Source organism: Carcharhinus amblyrhynchos, chromosome 14 (assembly GCF_965287045.1).
Source record: "Carcharhinus amblyrhynchos chromosome 14, sCarAmb.v2.hapA, whole genome shotgun sequence".
NCBI classification, from domain to species: Eukaryota; Metazoa; Chordata; class Chondrichthyes; order Carcharhiniformes; family Carcharhinidae; genus Carcharhinus; species Carcharhinus amblyrhynchos.
The window spans coordinates 62106291-62129287 of record NC_137337.1 but is presented as its reverse complement, the minus strand read 5'-3'; the positions used below and the strand labels follow the sequence as shown (position 1 = coordinate 62129287).

General features: G+C 41.1%; 1 protein-coding gene across 1 annotated transcript in view; it reads right to left on the bottom strand.

The window, feature by feature from the left end:
- The window catches only part of dnajc17 (DnaJ (Hsp40) homolog, subfamily C, member 17), a 167854-nt gene that overhangs the window by 91946 nt on the left and 52911 nt on the right, over nucleotides 1–22997 (bottom strand). Inside the window, exons 5-6 of the mRNA XM_080202991.1 lie at nucleotides 22143–22219; nucleotides 4293–4389 (exon numbers count right to left, since the gene is read on the bottom strand). Of these exons, the coding sequence (XP_080059117.1) occupies nucleotides 4293–4389; nucleotides 22143–22219 (174 nt within the window). The remainder of the gene's footprint in view (nucleotides 1–4292; nucleotides 4390–22142; nucleotides 22220–22997) is intronic.

The following is a 22997-nucleotide window of genomic DNA, read 5'->3' as shown; positions in this document are numbered from 1 at the left end:
CCAGACTATGTAGTCCCTCTTGACAGGATAACCCCCTCATCCCAAATCTCCTTTGGACTGCTTCTAATGTTACCATGTCCTTTTTTAGGCAAGGGAATCAAAACTGTATGCAATATTCTATGTGAGGCCACACCAACCTGTACAGTCGCAAGAAAAACTCCCTAGTTTTAAACTCTGACCCTTTTGCAATAAAAGCTAGAATACCACTTACCTTCTTAACTACTTGTTGGATCTACATGCTAGCCTTTTGTGATTCATACACTAGAACATCTAAATCCCTCTCTACTTCACCCACCTGCGGTCTGTCTCCATTTGGATAATAATCCACCAAAGTGCATGACTTCACATTTCCCCACATTAAACTCCATTTGCCAGGTTTTCATCCAACCATCTATATCCTGTTGCAGAATCACAATATCCTCATCACAACCTAACTTCATATCACTTGCAAATTCGGAACCTTACATTCTGTCCCTTCCTTCAGGTCATAAGTATAAATAGTGTACAATTGTGGGCTAAAAAATGTTTTTGTGGTACTCCACTAGTTTCATCTTTCCACTCTGAGAAGAATCCATTTATTCCAATATTCTGTTTTCTATGTAACAGCCAGTCTTCAATCCATGCTAACACAATTCCTCCAGTTCCATGGGCTTTTACTTTATGCACCAGCCTCTTACGTGGCACCTTGTCAAATGCCTTTTGGAAACCTTAGAAATTACATCTACAGGTTCCCTTCCAACTACTCTCCCTGTTACACCCTCAAAAAATTGAGCAAACTTGTCACACATAATTTATCTTCCATAAAACAATGTTGACCAGGTTTGATTATATTTAGCTTTCCTAAATAATTAGCTGTTTCCTCTTTGATTATTGAGTCCAGTATCTTGTCAATAATAGATCTTAATCTACCCCTCACCGAGCCACTCACTCTACCCACACTGAGTTCCCCCTCACCAACTCCCACTCTGCAGTGAACCTCTCCATGCTCCTGCCAGCATCAAAACCCCTCCGCACTAAGCTCCCCTCTGCTCTCCACCCTGGTATACGACCTTTCCAAAAGAATACCCACTAACCAGTCTCTGTAGTTTTCAAACATGTCCTTATAATTTACAATGTTTCTCTTCTTGGATTATCCATCCTGCTCTCTGTCCCTGCAGGATTTGCATGGGCCCAATATTTTCTCCATGAATTCCAAAGTCCATTCAAACCAGCCAGTATGGAGTGACTCATTCACTGATTTACTTCATTCTTGAGAATGTGGTGAAGCACCCGGACCCAACTGGTGTCATTTGAGACCATAAGAAATAGAAACAGATGTAGGCCATTCGGCTCCTTGACTGTGGGGTGGGGGTAGCCTTGCCATGTCCCGTTTCCATTACCCAGGTGTTTTCTGGAGATTTTCTGCAGCCAGTTAGGCCCATCAGAGGGGAGCCATTAAATGGAGAGCTTTCAATGACAGATCTAATACATTACCCCGTCCACCCTCTCCAATTGGCCCAGGTACCAAGCAGGAGGATGTTAATGCCATCTAGTTAAACAAGCATGGTTAAAACGCTGGGGATTTCACTGGGTTCCCAATCGGCCAACAGGATTACTATTTCAGTAGGGATTAACTTGAGAAAAGTTTGCCTGTTCAGAATCCCTTTTTGATGATTAAACATAACTATCTGGAGAAACATAAAAAATAGGAGTAGGATTAGGCTATTCAGCCCTTCGAACCTGCTCCGCTATTAATTATGATCATGGCTGAATATCAAACTCAATAGCCTGATCCCAACTCCCTCCCATATCCTTTGATCCCCCTTGTCCCGACAGTTATATCTAACTCCTTCTTGAAAACATACAATGCTTTGGCCTCAACTACTTTCTGTTGTGCAGAATTCCACACATTCTTTCGTTGAAGGAAAGAGCCCAACAAGCCTACCCAAGATGTGAAAAGGATGAGAAAGGCTGGTGTCCTGCTAACAATTCTGTGTAGGATACAAAATAAAAAGTCTGGGTGCTTTTGGAGAATGCCGTGCAAGAGACACATTGGGCACCAGCTGGAAGGGTACAGTAACCAGCACTGTTGTAATAAGATAGTACAGCTAGACAGTGTGTTACAATGAGGACGGCATAGAATTTTCAAATTTACTTTTTCAAAGGACGTGGGTAATGCTGGATAGGCCAGCTTATGTTATCAATTCCCAGCTGAGCTTGAGAAGGTGGTGGTGATGAGCCACCTTCTTGAACTGGAACACTGGGTGGAAATTCACCTGCGAACCTAGCCCTGCATCATGGACTCCTTGGAAGGTGTCTGAGGACCCTCGGGGGCCCATGGGTCCTAGTTTATGAATCATTGGTCTGGTCAGCAAATTGTACATTGGAATTCTTTTAAACACCTTCCACAGACTACTCTTACTGCTACCAGGAAGGAGAAATTTGCCAGAAGTATGCTCATTTTATTCATTCATGGGATGTGAGCATTGCTGGCTAGGCCAATGTTTACTTCCCATCGCTAATCGACCTCGAGAAGGTGACAGTGAGCTGCCTTCTTGAATTGCTGCATTCTGTGTGGTGTACGTACATGCTCAGTGATGTTAGGAAGGAAGTTCCAGGATTTCAACCCAGAGGCCATGAAAGAACGGTGATATAATTCCAAGTTAAGATGGGATATAGCTTGGAGGAGAACTTAGAGGTGTTGGTGTTCCCATGTATGGATGAAAACTAGTTCCCTCTGATTGCATTTCAGCCAGTCAAAGGTGTTGAGGAAGACCAAAACTAAATTGGATGATTCCAACAGAAGAGCAAGATTTTCTCTGACAAAATAATGATTGCATGCATAAACAGCAAGTTTAGGAGGTTGGTACAAGAGAGACATTCTTCTCCTGAGGTTGCTTTTAGTACACTAAATTGCTGTCTGTCCAGCGTCAAAACATTTGTTTGTGCCAAAAAAATGGATTGGCAAATTCAAGAATCTTACAACACAAAAGGCCGCCATCCAGTCCATACAGGCTCTCTGAAATACTCTCAAAGTTCTATTCCTTGCCTCTTGTCATCTTTGATTTGATTTATTATTGTCACGTGTATTAATAGTCAACAGCATTGTTTCTTGCTCGCTATACAGACAAAACATACCGTTCATAGAGAAGGGAACAAGTGAGTGCAGAACGTAGTGTTACAGTCATAGCTCGGATGTAGAGAAAGATCAACTTAATGCAAAGCAAGTCCATTCGAAAGTCTGACAGCAGCAGGAAAAAAGCTGTTCTTGAGTCGGTTGGTATGTGACCTCAGACTGCTGTATCTTTTTCCCAACGGAAGGTGGTGGAAGAGTGTATGTCTGGGGTGCATGGAGTCCTTAATTAGACTGGCTGCTTTACTGTGGCAGCAGGAAATATAGACAGTCAATGGATGGAGGCTGGTTTGCGTGACGAATTGGACTACATTCACAACCTTTTGTAGTTCCTTGCAGTCTGAAGACTGTTGTCTTTAGTATCATCTTAATTAACATTTTTGCAACAGTTCCACAAACTTGAGTGTTGCGCCAAAATGAGGTGCCCAAAACTAGGCACAATGGTCCTGATTTTACTGGCACAGCTGCCCAACGCTCATAAGATCATGTCCGAGGCCAACTAGGAATGCCATTCTGCGAGCCTCGCCCGCCCTGATTTTGGGGTGGCCATGCCAGTAAAATCAGGGTCAATATTTCAATTGTAGCTGAACTAATGATTTGCACAGACTTAACAATTTTACTTCCTTTGATTTAGAATCCTGTAGAAAAGACAGACAGGACAACCTGCAATGAGAAAAGCTTCAACAACCTGCCTTACTTTTATAAATGTGGTGAGATTGGAGTGCGGGAGTGAAAAAAAAAGGGTGCTAATGCTAACATGAGTAATACTTTACTGTGCAAACTGCCCACTGATACCAAAACAAAATGATTGACTCTATTCCGAATGTATAGCTTTGTGGATCTTTTAATGCACGCAGTATCTTATAAGTACCCACCACCGGAAAAATAAGACTCCTCATGTCTATTCATTATTTCAAAGAATTACAGGATGGAGATCAGGCTGTCAGGTTTATAATTTGGCATGAGTCAACCGCAGCCACTGGCCAACCTTGAAGCAGACAAAAGGCCACAATCCTTCCATCCCGCCATTGGAATTCTAGCGGACCATGTAAAGATCCATTGAAGTTGGGTAGGAATCCCCAGGTTGGAGAATCCTGCCCAAAGACCGTAGGGAGGAATGACAAAAAAAAGTAAGTGTGTCTGGGTAACAAAGCACGCTGATAAACAGGCACAAATTTACCTCGCAATCTCTGCTCTCTCTCCAACACTATCTGTTCTTTGATGAGCCTTTGCTGTTCCTCTAAATGCCTGGAGCCCTCCTCCCTGAGCCTGGCAATCTGCAAAGAGAATAAAATGGTCTTATGTTGGCTAGCAACACAATTCAATTAGGTTTGCTCCTGAGCAATTCAGAAATTATCAATTCCTCTAATGAAGAGAGATTAGCAGCAAACTTTACGTCTGCGAAAAGCGTACGAGCACACAAATTAGGAGCAGTCCACTTTTCCCCACGAGCCTGCTCCGTCATTAGATAAGACCATGTTGATCTTTGTAACCTTGACTCTACATCCCCGCCTATCCCTAATAATCTTTAGCTCCCTTGCTTACCAAGAATCTATCTACCAGGTATTAGTCCAGTAAACCCTCTCTGAACTGCTTCCAACACATTTAATCCTTCCTTAAAAATGGAGTCTTGACGAAGAGTCATCCAGACTCAAAACGTTAGCTCTGTTCTCTCTCCACCGATGTTGTCAGAACTGCTAGATATTCCAGCATTTTCTGTTTTTGTTTCAGATTCCAACATCCGTAGTGATTTGTTTTTATCTTAGATAACATACTTCTTTTTTATTCTTCCTGTCAAATCGACAATTTCATACTTTCCCACATTATACTCCATTTACCAGATCTTTGCCCACTTAACCTATCTACATCCCTTTGTAAATGTTTTATGTCCTATTCACAAATAACAGCACATGTAAAGCTGCTAGGCCATCTATGTATTCTGTTTCAAATACTTCTAAACTTTTTCCTCACCAGAATGCTCCAATTTTTCTAGAGTACTGAGGCCACTGATCCCCAGACAAAGTGTCACTGTTTTGAATGTTAGTATACATTTCAATCACAGGGGCATCACAGCAGATAATTATTCTGCCTTCACTTAACAGGTACACTTCTGCTTTTCCCAGCAGGAACAACACTGGCTGCTTTTAATTCTCCCTAGTTCATGGATGTCAAGACTAAATGCAATACTTGCAACTCAGCTGAATGGCAGGAAGAGGAGGTGGGTTAAACTCTCTCTACAATTGCACACACCAACTGAAACGTGCCTTAAAACCTTTTTGTCATCTGATATGCCTCAGTAGTACAACCATAGTTTTGTACCATTGAATCCTCAATCAAACTTAGGTTCAGTGGCATTCGTACAGTATTGGGAAGTACATCTGATTGCGTCTAAGCCCAGGAAAAGCTTTTTCATATAGTGCACTCTAATACCCCATGTAAATCCTTTTTGTACCATCCCCAGTGACTAATCTTTTCATAATATGGAAATCAGAACTATATACAGTAATTAAACTTGTAGTTTAACCAAGGTTCTATATTAGTTTAACATAACTTCTGTTTTTCAATATTATTTCATGAGAAATTGACTATTTTGTTTCTCTACTTTTTACAGCTTGTCCATTTTCACAACCATTTGTGTCTGTTCAAAGCTTGACTGCAACTCATAAGCACTAAAACCCCTAGACTTTGAAATTTGAGACAACATTCTATAATTGAGCTGTTAAGTTGTTAAAATCTGTGCTCTTCCCTAACCCTAGTCTCACTTTCACGGTTACACCATAGGTTATAAACAAAGTAAACCCTTTATGAACCAAAGTCTCAGGAAAAGACAATTGTTAAGCTCCAACTACTACCTTACACATCAACTGGCTGAAGACCACAAGTGTGTTCCTTGATTATAGTGTATATTTTTCCTTTAAAGATTAGGAATAAGTTTCAAGTCTGCCAGTCAACTTTGACAGAATTATCTAAAGTAATACTACTGTCAGTGACAGTGAAAGCAACCTTCAAAAAAAAAATCACAGTTCTCTAAATGCTTAGCAATCATTGAACTGTCAACAGCCAGCAATTAGTTCAAAACCTTTCAGTAAACAAATTATGTTTCCATCTTTCAATCTGTCTGCATCAAAACATTTTATCCTTTATTCTATGTATCTTGTTATTTAGCCAAAAGAATCATAATTATTTTGTTTCATATTGACGAAATGGCAATCTTCCAACTTGCAACTTAGTGAAGTAGTCAGCACTTGAAATCTTAGTTAACTAAAAATGAAACCCAAAAGAGAAAATCTCAATCAGACAGCTATTCTAGAATTTTATGCAGAAAGGATATTTAACAACAACTTGCTTTTATATACAACCATTAACACACTAAAATGCTCCAAATTGCTTCACAGAGACATGAGGAAAAACAAACACAGAACAAAATAAAATAAAAGCCAGAAAAAAAAGAGGCAGTGAGGTTTTGGAAGAAATTCCAGAGATTCTGGTCTAGATGGCTGAAGAGACAGCAGCTAATAACATTGCAAAAGGTTGTAGTCAAAGAAACAGTTTGGTCTTGTGAGAGTTGTAGGGCTGAAGGTCATTATCTATAAGGGGAGGAATGGGAAAAGAACATAAATGGGTGAGAATTTTATATTTAAAGTATATGGCAACTGGGAGGAAAATAACGTAGGTCAGCAAGGATAGGTGTGATGAGCAGCAGGTGCTCGATAAGGTTTTGTTGCTCAGCTGAAGTTCTTGGAAAATGTGAAGGGATTGCATTGGAATAATTAAATCTCAGGTGTCAAAGGCATTAATCAGGACTTGGCAGCAGATGGTTTGAACTGGACAGTGCAATGGAGGTAGAAGTCAGCAATATTTGTAGTTGAGAGATAATGGGGTCGGAAACTCAGCTCAGGGTTCAACAGGATACTCAGTTTGGCACATCCGGAGATACTGGATGTGAAGGACTAAGGGATCGATGGCAAATGTGTAGTGTTCATAGTGTGGGCATAAGGCTACAGGTGTGCTCTTCTCAGCGATTAGCTGGAAAAACTTGTGGCTCATTGAAGATTGGATGCAGTCTGACAATGCAGAGGGAGTGAATGGCTTAAGAGAAGTGATGTAGTGATGGGCTGGAGGTAACTGGCATATATGTGACTTCAAATCGTGTCATTAAAGTATAACGTATAAACAAGGAAAAAGAAAAGTAGGCACACAGATTCCTGGGGGACTCAGGAAGTGACTGTGCAAGAATGCTAAGTGAAGCTGTTGCTAGAGTTGCTACAACCAAATAGATGAAACATTTAAGAATAAGGTAAATCAATGCTTTGAAAAAAAAGGATTATATATATATATATATATATATATCAACATAGTCTGGTCAGGCAAAATGGCCTTATTCTGGATTATAATTTTATTTCAGAGTGGAGCCAAGTGAGGACTATCCCTCAGAAGTGTAAAATATAGAGTGAAGTGTTTGAGGAGCTTGGGTGACCAAACCTGCTGACAACTGTAAAGAGATGAAAAAGACAAGTTGTAGTAACAGAAAACACCATTATCAAGGGTTATTCCTGATCACAAGGGTTCAAGACATGCCGATGAAATTTGTTACTACTAATGTTATTGCACCAAATCTGCCCACTATATTAGTTCTGTTAACTGTTGGACTCAACTTCAACTCTCAAAATTGAGGGAATTGCAATATATTTATTCAGAATCAAATTTACTGAAGAATGAAAATCACTTACTAGCTTTTGCACAAAAAGAACATTTTCCTCCCACTGTCCATGCTCCCCAGAATGCTATCTTCTGCTGATCTATTTTTTGGCATCAACACATCTAACTTTTGGTCACATGCTGATGGAGTTAGATTCATACAAAATAGGAGCAGAGGTAAGTCATTCTGCCCCTTAAGTCGCTCCGCTATTCAACATCATGGCTGAAAAGTTTGTTGTCAAATTCCACATTCCTATCTACACTGTGATAACCTTTGATTCCCATGCCTAACAAGAACTTATCTACCTCCACCTTAAAAATATTCAGTGACCCAGCCTCCACCACTTTACGAGGCACAGAGTTCCAAAGTAACACAAGTCTCAGAAACAAATTCTCCTCATCTGTGTCCTAAAAGGGCGACCCCTCATTTTAAAACAGTGCGTCTTAATTCCGGACTCACAACAAGAGAAAACATCTTTTCCATGTCCACCTTGTCAAGACCATTCAGGATCTTATATACTTCAATCAAGTAACCCCTCATTCTTCTAAACTCCAGTGGAAACATGCCCAGTCTTGTCCAACCTTTCCTCATGAGACAATCTGTTCATTCAGTATCAATCTTTTTTAAATAAGGAGACCAAAGCCGCAAACAGTATTCAATATATCCTGTATAGTTGAAGAATAACATTATTGAGGAATTGAACAAAAAAAGTAGTAAAGTACAGCATTCCATTAACCTTCTTAATTACTTACTGAACCAGCAGACTAATTTTGCAACTCATGCACTGAACAGAGATCCCTCTGCACCCCAGAATTCTGCAGCCATTTTCTGGTTAACCATGCTGACACTTCCCGATTACCTTGAGTTTTTCCAAGTGCCAGCTATAACACTCTTAATTCGAACATCTTCCCTGTTGGCGACATGGCGCTTGGGAGCACTAGTTGAATCCTTATTTGTGGTGTGACATCTTTTCCTTGACTGGTGCTTCTCTCTCAGTTTCCCGCTCAATGTCTTATGACATCACTTCCGTTTGCATACATTATTACAGGAGAGCTTCACAATGAGATTACAGGAACTAATACAAATACATAACATCACCCACAATAGACAACAAGCTAACTGCCGTATAGTTTCTGGTTTTCTGTCCCCCTCCCTTCTTGAATAGAGGGATTATTTTTGCTGCTTTCCAGTCTGAGACCTTCCCAGAATCTAGGAAAATTTATAAAATTATCAATGCATCTACTACCTCATTAGCCATCCCTTTTAAGGCCCTAGGGATGAAGTCCATCGAGACTCAGATACTTGCCAGCCTGCAGCTCCATGAGTTTGCTCACTACTGCTTCCCTAGGTGATTGTAATTTCAACAAGTTCCTCTCTCTCTTCCACCTTCTAATTTACAGCTATTACTGGAATGTTTCTCAGATCTTCTATAGTGAAGAGAGAAGGAAAATATTTGTTCATTTCATCTGCCATTTCATTATCTAACTCCCCATTGTGATTCTCTAGAGGGTCATCACTCACTTTACTTATCTCTTCCTTTTTAAATACCTCTTACTGTCCATTTTTACATTTCTAGCTATCTTCCTTTCATACTCAAATTTATTTCTCCTGATTAACTCTGTCACTTTTTGTTTAGAACAGAATTTTATTTGACATGGTGTCCCACTAACAAACCATACTCTGCATTATAATTATAATGATCCTGTATATGTTATATATAGCACCTGCCCTGTGTTTATACTTAAAACAAGATTCAGTTTTACTTCATGGTAACACCATGTTTACCAAATCTGGTTGGATGTTTTCTTGGAGATTTAATCACATCAGCCCCTATCTTTAACCAGCCCATGCCCACAATTTTACACTTGGTTACCTATCAGTCCACCCTCACGACACACTGTATCTCACGTCTATTGCCAAACAAACATTCTTTTTTACCCAATTGGATGATATTTGACTATCAAACAGCATTTTCCCTATCTCTGATCTTTTATTAATGCCACTATGATTTTTCTCCCGGTTGTTCACAGTGTCCAGATTTTAGCTTTAATTCCTGTGGACTCAATTGGTACCCTAGTTAGCACGTTACCTCTGAGTCAGAAGACTGTGGGTCAGTCCCGAAAGTGGACTTGCTACCTGGGGAATTCAGCTGGGACAAAGGTATTGTCTTATGTATGGGGCATTAAATTGAAACCCTGTGAAGGTGGGCTTTTCACTTTAAGTAGAACAGAATGGACATAGTCTCTCCCAACTTCTTCCGTCAGGAAAAAGAAACAAATGTCTGAAAACATGGACCAACCAACTCAAGGACAATTTCTTCCCTGCTACCATCAGATTTTTGTATGGACCTACCTTGCATTAAGTTGATCTTTCATTACACCATAGCTATGATTGTAATGCTACATTCTGCACTCTCTCGTTTTCCTCTCCACGCACAGTATGCTTTGTCTGTATAGTACGCAAGAAACAATACTTTTCACTGTATACTAATACATGTGGCAATAATAAAATCAAAGCAGAGGTTCACCCAGCATCCTGGTCAGGATGTACCACTCTAAATAACTTTGCTGTTTATCTCCTTTATTGTTTATGGAACACCTTACTGTGTGTAAGTTGGCTGCTAATGTTTGCCCACAGAACAAATGCGCACTTTCAAACCACTTCATTGGCTGTGATGTGTTTGGGAATAGCCAGACCAATGGCATACTATAGACATTTAGATTTCTTCTTTGAGCTGAGCATGGTACACCTTTGAAAGAGATAATTATGCGAGGTAATATATTAACTTGTATTACATAGGTCCTGTCCCTTGAAACCTGGACACATGCCATACATATTGTTATCAAAACTGTCAATTAGAGGAAAATGGGCTGCCATTCAATCAAAGACTGAAGATGAGAAGGATTTTTGAGCCAGTCCCAGCTAGTCTGGTGCTAAATCAGAAATCTTGTTCTCAGGTCCATAAAGGTGGCCTGTCTAGTACAAAATCCCACACTGAAACAAAAGAGGGCAGGTTGGGGCTGAATCATCATTTATTTAGAACAACAGAAGGATTCTGCTCTTGGATACTGTTATTCAATTATATCCACTGCCCTGCTCTTGCCCCAAAATCCCACACGTTTTCTCCTTCAAGTAGTAATTGAATTCCCCTTTGAAAATTGATGAATCTGCTTCCACTTCCCTTTCAACAGTGCATTCCAGCTCATAAAACTCTCAGCATATAAAAAATTTTCTTACCTCTAGTTCTTTTGTCAACTTCTTCTGTGTTTAGTTACCATCCTTTCCACTACAGGAAATTGTTTCCCGTAGTGGAAGGGATGATACCGGTTTTCCTAATTTACGGTCTAAAAATTTACATGATTTTAAATACGTCTATAATTCTGCTCTGCGTGTAGGTGACCTTTTGTTTCTCTTGCCTTGCCACATAATTGAAGTATTTTATCCTTCTACCAATCTAAAAAATTTCCTCTGTACCGACTCCTTAGTCTCTTCACTAAAAATTCTTTGCCCAGAATTAATCACAATACCTCAACTGGGGCCGAATCAGCATTTTATCAAATCAGGTTTAGCAAAACTTCTTATCATAGAATCATAAAAACCCTACAGCCTATCGAGTCTGTACCGACCACAATCCCACCCAGGTCCTACCCCCATATCCCTACATATTTACCCATTAATCCCTCTAACCTACGCATCTCAGGACATTAAGGGGCAATTTTAGCACGGCCAATCAACCTAACCCGCACATCTTTGGACGGAGCACCCCAAGGAAACACATGCAGACACGAGGACAATGTGCAAACTCCGCACAGACAGCGACCCAGGCTGGGAATTGAACCCAGGTCCCTGGAGCTGTGAAGCAGCAGTGCTAACCACTGTGCTATCGTGAAGCACATTTCTTCTGCCCTTGACTTTCCTTTCTCACTTCTGTATTTAATTTGCTATTAATAAAGATAAGGATTCCAACAGCCTGCTTAACTTGTCCTGTCACCTTTAGAGATTTGTGTACATTTGCCTCCAGAATCTAAGTTTTTGCGCCCACTTTAAAACTATTTTTACCTTTCCTTATTCTATCAAAAACGATCACTTCTTTGCATTCTATTTCATCTGCTATGAGTCTGATCATTTCACAGTCTTTCTACGTCCTCCTGAAGTCTGATAATACTCTTCTCACTGTCCACTAAGCTTCCGTATTCTGTGCTAATTTGCAACTTTGAAATTAAGTCTTGTGTAACCATGTCCAAATCAATAATATGTATTAAAAGGAATGATGGCCTTAACACCTGGGAGACACCACTGTCCACTTTCCTCTAGTTTGAGGGACAACCATTCATCACTATTATTTTGCTTCCAATTCTTTAACCAATTTTGTATCCGTGCAGCCAACGACCATTTAATTCCATGGGCTTCAATTTTTCCAACAAGTCTATGGGTTAAGTGGTACTTTATTAAATACCTTTTGAAAGTCCATATTCATAACTTCAGCTGGACTGCACTATTCTATGATTCACACTGTTACTGTAAAGCACTCAATTAAGTTAGTCAAACACAATTTGCCTTTAACAAATCCATGTTAACTTTCCTTCGAGTCTGACAACTAATTTTGTCCTGGATTAATGTGTCAAAAGCTCCCCTTTCTTGAACATTGGTGTAGCATTTACAATCCTCTGGCGCCACTCCCATATCCAAGAAGATTTCAGCCTCCACAATTCACATCCTCAATTTCCTCATCAACCTGCAATGCATCCTTTCCAGACCAGGTGATTTTATTATTTTGAGTGCGATCAATCTTTCATGTACATCTTATTCATCTTGTTTGATTCCTATCTATTTTTTCCTTTATTGTGATATTGGCATCGCACTTTTCTTCCAGTGACAACAGATGCTAAGTACATGTTTGGTATGCCTGCTGTCTCCAGATGTTGTTGTTTTTGGTTCTTAATTGGCTACACCCATCCTTTTGACTACTCTTAAAATATTAATGTTTATAAAACTTTTGGATTGCCTTTTATGTTGCCTGTGAATCAACTCTCATACACGCACTTTGCCCATTATTTCCTTACTCAGTGTTCCCTGTACATTTGTAATCAGCTTGGTTCTCTACTGAATAATGAACCTGACATTTATGATAAGTCTTTTTGTGTTTCATAAGAATTTCTATACTTTTAACCATGCAGGGAACCTTGTCAATCACTGACGCCAATCAAGATTCCTGTTTGAAATGAGTTCTTCACAGGTAGAGTATTTTCACATTGATGTTTCGGGAGTTCTTCCCCATTTCATTCAGTATAAAGTAGAAGAGTTGAAAACCCACATTATCACTACTCATTATGCTCTTTCTTCCTAATGCCTTAAAGAGCAAGGGAACTGTGCATTTGAGTTACAGACTTAAGTTACTTATCCCTCAAACCTGGGCTTAGATGACACAAAACATCAACTTCTTGCATGAACAGCTCAGTATGTAGGCAGAGGGATCCCATTCAGGATGGCTATAATTAGCTCCAATGCATGTATCACAGAAACAGAACCAGATGGGAATGAGCACAATTCCATCTGTCTCCAAATTTTTCTTAGTCAATGCTCACTTTTAATTGCTGACCAACTTGAAGAAGCTACAGTGAAGATCCAAGGCCCATGATAGGACTGGTTATGCATCTCTCGTCTGTTCCTATTGCAGGTCTGGCAGCTTTGCTCCTTATTTCTACAATGTGTAAGCGATTTGTTTCAAAACAGCAGAATTCTGGGTTTTAGTATTTTTTAAACAATCTGTCTCTGCTAGATTTTTCTAAAAACAAACCATTTCGAACAGGGCTGGTGGTAGATATTCTATGTTCAAAGTACTCACCCATGAAGCTTCCTTCCTCTTCAACTTTGTTTATAAGAGCTCTCCAAAATACCAAAAAGTACTTCACTGGCACAGTCTCAAGATCAAGCTAAAACTTTTTGTATTAGAGGAACTGGAGCTCTTCTCTATTTCAAAACAGTGCTTGAATATTCTGCAACTTTTGAAGACATTCCCACACCCAGTGGTGATACAGTCTCTAGAAGAACACTTATGTCCAGTGCTGAGTCAACTTCAGCACTATTGTAGAGAATCATGGAATCCATGCAGTGAAGAAGGCGGCCATTCAGCCCATCAAGCCTGTAGCAACAACTGTCCCAACCAGGCTTGGTACTGATGGTCTCACTTATTTACACTGCTAATCTCCCCGCCACTAAGGGGCAATTTATCATGGCCAATCACCCCAACCCACACATCTTCGGAGTCTTTGGAGAGTGGGAGGGAACCAGAGCACCCGTAGTAAAGTCACGCACATGAGGTGAATGTGCAAACTCCACATCGACAGTTACCTGAGGCCAGAATTGAACCTGGGTCCCTGGCACCATAAGAAGTCTCACAACATCAGGTTCAAGTCCAACAAGTTTATTTGTAGCAAATGCCACTAGCTTTCGGAACTGGCTGTTCCTTCATCAGGTGGGTGGGAGTTCTGATCGCAAACAGGGCATATAAAGACACAAACTCAATTTACATGAATAATGATTGGAATGTGAGTCTTTACAGCTAATCAAGTCTGAAAGGTACAGACAACGTGCGTGGAGAGAGCATTAAGCACAGGTTAAAAAGATGTGTATTGTTTCCAGACAGGAAAGTTAGTGAGATTTTGCAAGTCCAGGCAAGTTGTGGGGTTACAAATAGTGTGACATGAACCCAAGATCCCAGTTGAGGCTGTCCTCATGTGTGCAGGAACTTGGCTATCAGCCTCTGCTCAGCAACTCTGCGCTCCCATGTGTCGTGAAGGCCGCCTTGGAGAGCGCTTACCTGAAAATCAGAGGCCGAATGCCAGTGACCGCTGAAGTGTTCCTCAACAGGAAGAGAACAGTCTTGTCTGATGATTGTTGAGCAGTGTTCATTCATCTGTTGTGGTAGCGTCTGCATGGTCTCCCCAATGTACCGTGGTCTTGGCGAGGTGTTCGTCTTGATCAATGACATGTTGAAGGCTCCAGAGAAGATGCTATAGCCTCTCTGCTCCAGGGAAGTACTGGACGACGAAGAGTACTATGTCCACAGTGTTTGTCTACTGAGGAGGTCGGTGCTGTGCGTTGGAACTGTCGATCGTTGAGTCGAGCATATCCTGTTCTTATGAGAACATCTTTCAGCGTCTGGAGTTGTCTATTGCTCCTCTTCTGAGCAGATCCTGTGTATATAAAGGACTTGTCTATAGGGGATGATTTCTTTAACGCGTTTAGCGTGGAAGCTGGAGAAGTGGAGCATCATGGGGTTTCTTTAGCGTGTTTAAGGTGGAAGCTGGAGAAGTGGAGCATCTTCCCCAAAGCCTTCACCATGTCATTGATGAAGACAAATATCTCGCCAAGGCCATCCCCACACTTGCCTTCGAACAACCACACAATCTCAAACAGACCACTGTCCGCAGCAAACTACCCAGCCTTCAGGAGAACAGTGACCACGACACCACACAACCCTGCCACAGCAACCTCTGCAAGACGTGCCAGATCATCGACACGGATGCCATCATCTCACGTGAGAACACCATTCACCAGGTACACGGTACATACTCTTGCAACTCGGCCAACTTTGTCTACCTAATATGCTGCAGGAAAGGATGTCCTAAGAGACATGCAGATACTATGACAACAGATGAATGAACACCGCTCGACAATCACCAGACAAGACTGTTCTCTTCCTGTTGGGGAACACTTCAGCGGTCACTGGCATTCAGTCTCTGATCTTCGGGTAAGCATTCTTCAAGGCAGCTTCACGACACACGACAGTGCACAGTCACTGAGCAGACTAATAACCAAGTTCCGCACACACGACCATGGCCTCAACCAGAATCTTGGGTTCATGTCACACTATCTGTAACCTCCACAACTTCCCTGGACTTGCAAAATCTCACTAACTTTCCTGTCTGGAAACAATACACATCTTTTTAACCTGTGCTTAATGCTCTCTCCACTCACATTGTCTGTACCTTTAAGACTCGATTGGCTGTAAAGATTCACAATCCAATCATTATTCATGTAAATTGAGTTTGTGTCTTTATATGCCCTGTTTGTGATCAGGACTCCCACCCACCTGATGAAGGAACAGCCAGTTCTGAAAGCTAGTGGCATTTGCTACAAATAAACCTGTTTGACTTTAACCTGGTGTTGTGAGACTTCTTACTGTGTTTACCCCAGTCCAACGCCGGCATCTCCACATCCCTGGCACTGAGGCAGCAGTGCTAACTACTGTGTCAGCAATGCTAACCACTGTGTCAGCACGCTGCCTTCAAGGAGGGCCAGTTACAAAAAGAAAAGAAGAAAAGGAAGAAAGGGAGAGAGAGCGAAAGCATGAAATTGAGAGTGAATGGTAGAAAGACAGCAAGACAGTGAGCAAAAGTGAGCACAAGGAAACAGAGGTAGCCAATCTGCACACAGTAAGGTCTGACAAACAGTAGTAAGATAATGGCCAGATCAGTTATTTTGGTTGAGGGATAAATATTGGCCAGGACAATGAGGGAAACTCCCTTGATCTTTTGGGAACAGTATCATGGGGTTTTACATCCACTCAAAAAGGAAGACTGGGTCTCAATCTAATACTTCATCCAAAAGACAACACCTCTGACACTGCTGTATCCATAAGTAATATAGAAATAGGCTAGCTAATAATCCGAATTTAAAACTTATAAAATAAAATTGCTGAGATTCAAAAATTCACTGCTTTGAAATCACCGCAATATATTAATTTTATACAATTCCTTTAATTTCTGCACCATGGTTATATTATCATTCCACTTCTATGCAGAGAATTACATTAATTACATTAAACCTACATTGGTGACAAGATATGTGTCAGTGAATACCTCTGAAAAACTTGATATCGGTTAAGTAGTTTGAAACCAATTACCAGAAAAAAAAATTCAGCATGAAAATGAACAAAACAAGGTGCACAGCATGGAAACAGTGCTCGTCTCCTTCCTTCCAAATATTATGCCATTGCTTAAAATGAGGAAACAGATCCTACCAAATCCTATAATCTCATATGTTATAAACTGAGACATCTGTGCTATTAGTGGTGTTCCTCTGCCGTTTCCAGCTAGGGTTCTGTACTTTGGAACTGTTGTATTGTTGATTAGAAACAGACTAGCTTGCACAGAATGCTCTTCCTTTTTAAGTTGCATCTCCCTGCTGCTGCTGCCGCGCGCAGCCCCCCCTCCTTCTAGCCTGGCAAAGGTTCAGAAACAGGACAATCACTAGTATTTCAACCAAATGGCCAAGCTTCATCTGGGAGCCAAGTGTTGGGATGGCGACATTCCAATTGGTGAGTTCATGAATCATGAGTTTCATTCTCTATGTACAAGGTTACTAAAGCAACTTCAACACACAGCAGGGCATGCGTCGCCTGTCTGTTTCCATGCTGCTTTAACCCGCAGTACAACATGACAAGGGCAATGAAGAGGCACTATACGTGTACATACAACTGTCCCTCTGAAAACTGAAAATTTGCAGGGTACATCAATAGAATCTATTTCTGCTTTTAAGTAATGTTAAAAATTGGGGAAAATTATTAAAAAGTCAAAACAGTGAGTTGATTTGAGGCAGAAGGCTGGAGGAATGATAAGATGCCAATTAGTCCATCAGTGGGAAATAAGTGGGCTATAGAATTGATAACTTCAAAATGGAGAGATAAGGAAATTGACATGTATCTGCCAAAAGTTGACTTCACAGGGAAATAAAATCAAAGGGAATGAAATTGTATATCTGTAAAACCATAACTACGAAAAATGGGAAGACAAGGTTGAAATCCAAGTCAACATCACAGCTGCAGCGAGTTGCAACTATAGTCATCTGAGAGAAGATACCATTTTCCGTCTTTACTGAACCAGAGGACTAATTCCCAGACATGGTCACCTTAATTTGGTTGCAATAATTATTTGCTAGATTTAGCTCAGAGTTATTCACTATTGGGTGGTAGGAGGTCTTGCTGCGGCTGTATAGGGCATTGGTGAGGCCGCAGCTGGAGTACTATGTGCAGTTTTGGGCGCCATACTTATGCAAGGATATTTTGGCCTTGGAGGGAGTGCAGAGGAGGTTTACTAGGCTGATGCTGGAGTTGAGGGGGTTGAGCTATGAGGAGAGGCTGAATAAATTAGGCTTGTACTCGTTAGAGTTTAGAAGAATGAGGGGAGATCTCATTGAGACGTATAAGATGATGAATGGGATGGATAGGATAGAGGTGGAGAGACTCTTCCCGCTCAGAAAGGATAGTAGGACTAGGGGGCACAGCCTCAAGATAAAGGGGGGGCGGTTTAGAACGGAGTTGAGGAGGAACTTCTTCACTCAAAGGGTGGTGAATCTCTGGAATTCTCTGCCCATTGAAGTGGTGGAGGCTACCTCGCTAAATGTTTTTAAGACGCGGGTTGATGGGTTTCTGATAAGAGAGGTCTCTAACACCCGGCAATTTATTCACGTCCTCCTCCGTGAAGACAGAAACAAAAAAGTTATTCAAGACCTCAGCCATATACCCATCCCCTACCACTAAGTCCCCCTTCTCATCCTCTAAGGGACCAACGTTCACCCTAGCCAGCCTCTTCCTTTTTATATATTTATAAAAACTCTTGCTATCCTTTTTTACATTAAGCGCTAGCCCAGCTTCATAGTTTCTCCTACCCTTCTTTATATTCAATCCCCCTCGCTATGAAGGCCAGCATCCCATTCACCTTCCTGACCACCTGCTGCACCTGCAAGCTGGGTTTTTGCGACTCATGCACAAGGACCCCGAGGTCCCTCTGCACCGTCGCCTGCTGCAGTTTTTCGCCACGTAAGTAATAATCCTTCCTACCATTATTCCTACCAAAGTGTACCACCTCGCACTTGCCAACATTAAATTCCATTTGCCAGTTCCTGGCCCATTCGCCCAGCCTATCTAGATCTTTCTGTAGACTCTCCACACCCTCCGCACAATTTGCCGTTCCACCAATCTTGGTGTCATCAGCAAATTTCGACACCCTACACTCGGTTCCCTCCTCCAGATCATCTATATAAATGGTAAATAGCTGTGGCCCCAGCACCGACCCCTGGGGCACTCCACTAGTCACCATCCGCCAATCCGAATAGCACCCATTGACCCCCACTCTCTGCCTCCTATTTGACAACCAATCTTCTATCCACGCTAACACCCTACCCCCAACTCCATGTCCCCTGACCTTCTGCAATAACCTCTTGTGAGGTACCTTGTCAAACGCCTTCTGAAAATCAAGAAAGACCACATCCACCGGCTCTCCTCTATCTACCGCCCTAGACACATCCTCATAGAACTCCAGTAAATTTGTCAGACACGACTTCCCTTTAACGAAACCGTGCTGCGTCTGCTCTATCAAGCAATTCCTCTCAAGATGCCTCGCTATTTCCTCCTTGATGACGGATTCTAACATTTTACCTACAACAGACGTTAAACTAACCGGCCTATAATTCCCTGCCTTTTGCCTGCCACCCTTCTTAAACAACGGCGTAACATTAGCCGTTTTCCAATCTTCCGGCACTTCCCTGGAATCCAGCGACGTCTGGAAAATAACCACCAAGGCATCCACTATCACCTCCGCCATTTCTTTCAGAACCCTTGGATGCATTCCATCCGGTCCTGGCGACTTGTCCACAATCAGCCCCTCCAGTCTGTCGAGCACTGCCTCTCTAGTAACAGTAATGTCATTAAGACCCTCCAGTCCTAGGTTATGGGGAGAGGGCGGGAATGTGGAACTGAGCCACGACAGATCAGCCATGATCTTATTGAATGGCGGGGCAGGCTCGAAGGGCTAGATGGCCTACTCCTGCTCCTATTTCTTATGTTCTTATAAGAAGCGTCCCAGAGTTCAGGTGAACGTAGGTAATTTTGGGGACCAAGAGATAGTTTCATATAAAATTGTGTATAGTGATCAGTATCCTTAAGTGTCGCAGAATATTTTAGTCCTCCTTGTCATGTGTTTTTGTTTTTCTTTTAGTTTTAAGTAAATATTCTTTATTAATTGTTCATACAAATGGACTGTTTCCTCACTGGGTTGTACATTGTTCCTCATTTAATACCAAAAAGAAAACACATACACTTCTATGAACTCGTGTTCCAAATTACCCTTCTGGGGTTTGGGATACCCTCACATTTAATATCAGTGTGGCTCATAACAGTAAATAAGGAATTTCCCAAACCAATTTTGTTTCGGATTTTTACCAGTGCCAGTAAAGGGTCTAGCATTCAGAGTTCTAGCTAGATTTGAGTCAAAATCTGGGGAAACAGGACAACATTTTAATGCCTCAGTAAAAAGGTTGCACTTTCGGAGTGTATTTCATTAAATGTCTTTCAATACTGGATGCCGCAAACCAAATACTGCATGGATATGATAACCAGGTGAAAAGTATCTAAATCTCCACAAATCAAAGAGTACAAACTTTGTTTATGAAATGAGGAAGTTACAAGTAGCATCATGGTTAAGTTTAATTGCTGTATCTCTATTAATGAGCTCCAGATGCATAGGAATGCAAACTCTCTTCACTTCACAAGCCAAGGTAAGGAAATATCTCAAAATTATCACAAAATTTGAATAGAGTAAAACCCAATCCTATGAATTTCTTTACTGTACAATCTTCTCCCTTCATCACTTAAAGCTGGCAATAGCTGACACATAGATCAACTCTCCTCTGGTGCCATATCCAAGTTACCATTCTTAATTCACAAAATAGGAGAACAGGTGTTGGCAGGTTATGCAACTGTGGAGGTGTTGAATAATACAACCTAATCTGATCCTGCCCTTATATTTTGTTCATTTGTATGCACTTTCCAGTGGAGCTCATTTGGCAGCTATTAGAATGAAATTCAATATGACTTTATCCTCCTGGGGTATTGCAAGCAAATACAATGCCCAAACCTTGTCTCAACTTCTTCTAAGTGATATATAATTAAGCAAAAAATTCAAGACATTCCAGCATAAAAACATCCTCACAAGTAAAACTCTAACATTAAAGACATATTTCACATGCTAAACCTTGAAAATTATTCAAAATTATTCTTCCATTGAGATCGCAATTCCATACTGCACTCTGAACAATGGCCCCCCATGATTATTTCTGCACCCAGATGCTCCACCCTCACCTGAGAAAACTATACAAATCTTGTTATGGTCCTATCTCACAGTGGTAGTGTCCCTACCTCTGGACCAGAAGTCCTGGGTTCAAGTCCAATGCCAGGACTTGTTGACCATGAAAGGAGAGTTGATAATCAGCCCGAGAATCCTTGCACTACTTCCCCCACTATAGCCCTAAAAAAAAGTGTGCGTATGTGAAGATAAGCTACAAAAAACTGATCCTAAACCACTCACTCTGATCTGACTTTGTTTGGACCCTGAAGCCAACGGTCACAACCAAGTTACCAACATTGCTCCACATCACACTTTAGAGCACTCCAACATCGTCCTACATCAATGCAACTTCATCACTCTTATCCAAACCTCATTATCACCATCACTAAGTTGTCACACACTTATCCTGTCATCATCCTACATCACAATCCACACTCGGACACCAATCATCATCTACCTCCTTCCTGCAGACAGACTTCCTCACTTTACTGCACAATCCCAAGTCAGACCACTACTGCCCTATTTCACTCTCCATGTCCAGTCTTAATTCTCCCCATTCAGACCCCATTGCTCTATCTCACTCCTCTGTCAAAGCTCACATGGATGAAGCTGCAGCAGTTGTGCATTTAGTTGATGCATCAATGCTGCAGAATAAATGTTGATTCAAAAGAAAATACACCAGTAAAATGCTTTTACTGTTAAAATAAAAGCAAAATGGGGTGGATGCTGAAGATTTGAAATTAAAACAGAAAATGCTGAAAACCCTCAGCAGGTCTGGCAGCATCTGTGGAATGAGACACAATTAACATTAAGTCAAATATGATTCTTGTTCAGAACTGTTATAATATATGAATTATTTTTAAAAACAAATCGTTAGATGCTTCATTTGTAGGAGTAATGGCTTCCCTTGAGCTCTAAAGATAGATTGTATTGCCTTTTACTGACAACAAGTTGGAAGACTGATGTGCAGGTTATCAGAAGAAATACTAATTTCAATCCAATGGGATCAGTAACAGGTGAACCAAATTTTGTCTACTTTTGCCATTCTTCTGAACACACTTACATTGCCACACAATTCCATCAACAATGTTGGCCTTTATGTAGCACAAAGTGGCTATTTTTGCGTGTGAAATTGATTTTTGGCAGGAGGCCAAATGGTATGAACTTAATATGTTGCAGGATTCTGACCTGATCTTGCACTTACCACTTCATCTAAATTCTTTGCAATCTTAACTTCCTCTTCTTCGTTGAGCTGGGCTTCTCTCTCACGGGCCTCCAAGTCTGAAATTGAACAACCGTTTTACCTGTGATTAAGCTTAGACATACAATGATGAACCTTTCCTCCTTTTGCGGCAGAACTTGGCATTTCCTAATAGTAGTATGGATGAAAACCAAAGTCAGTCCGTGAGTGAATTGTGTAACCTAATCTACACCTCATTAGCACAGATTAACATTTAGTGGGGCTGCAACATGTTTTGTGCTTGTCCTATGATAATAACTGGTTTCTGGGAGAGTCCTTTAAGTTTGGTACCTTCATTCAGTAACATTTTGTTGATGGTCACAAAGCCCAACCTATATATCTCCACTTCTTAGGAGTGCAGCAAAGTATCTTATCATGGGGTTAATGGGATATGGGTCTCTGTCTGCAATTTCCTATGATTTTTACAGTCCACAAGAGGGAAAAGAAAAAACTCTTCAGCAGCAACATTTCTTTTTAACGGCACTTTATAAATTACTATATAGATATACATATAACTCTTAAGCCCCCCAAAAGCAATCTTTTATTGGAGAGAGAGACAGATTGAGGAAACAATACTGGACCTTGGCTCAATCAGTATTACTAAATTGACACTATTCTCCCCTGAATCTGGCTAAGTTAGGGGTTCCATTCGTAGACACGCAGGGTAGAATAGGTGTAGGGTGATGCGGCGGCGCGGGCTCATTGGGCCGAAGGGCCTGTTTCCCGTGCTGGGTTGTTCTTTGTTCTTTGTATCTCACATCCAGACAGAGTGAATGAAGGTCATGGCAGGTGGAGCAGCATATCTACCACGGAGCACAG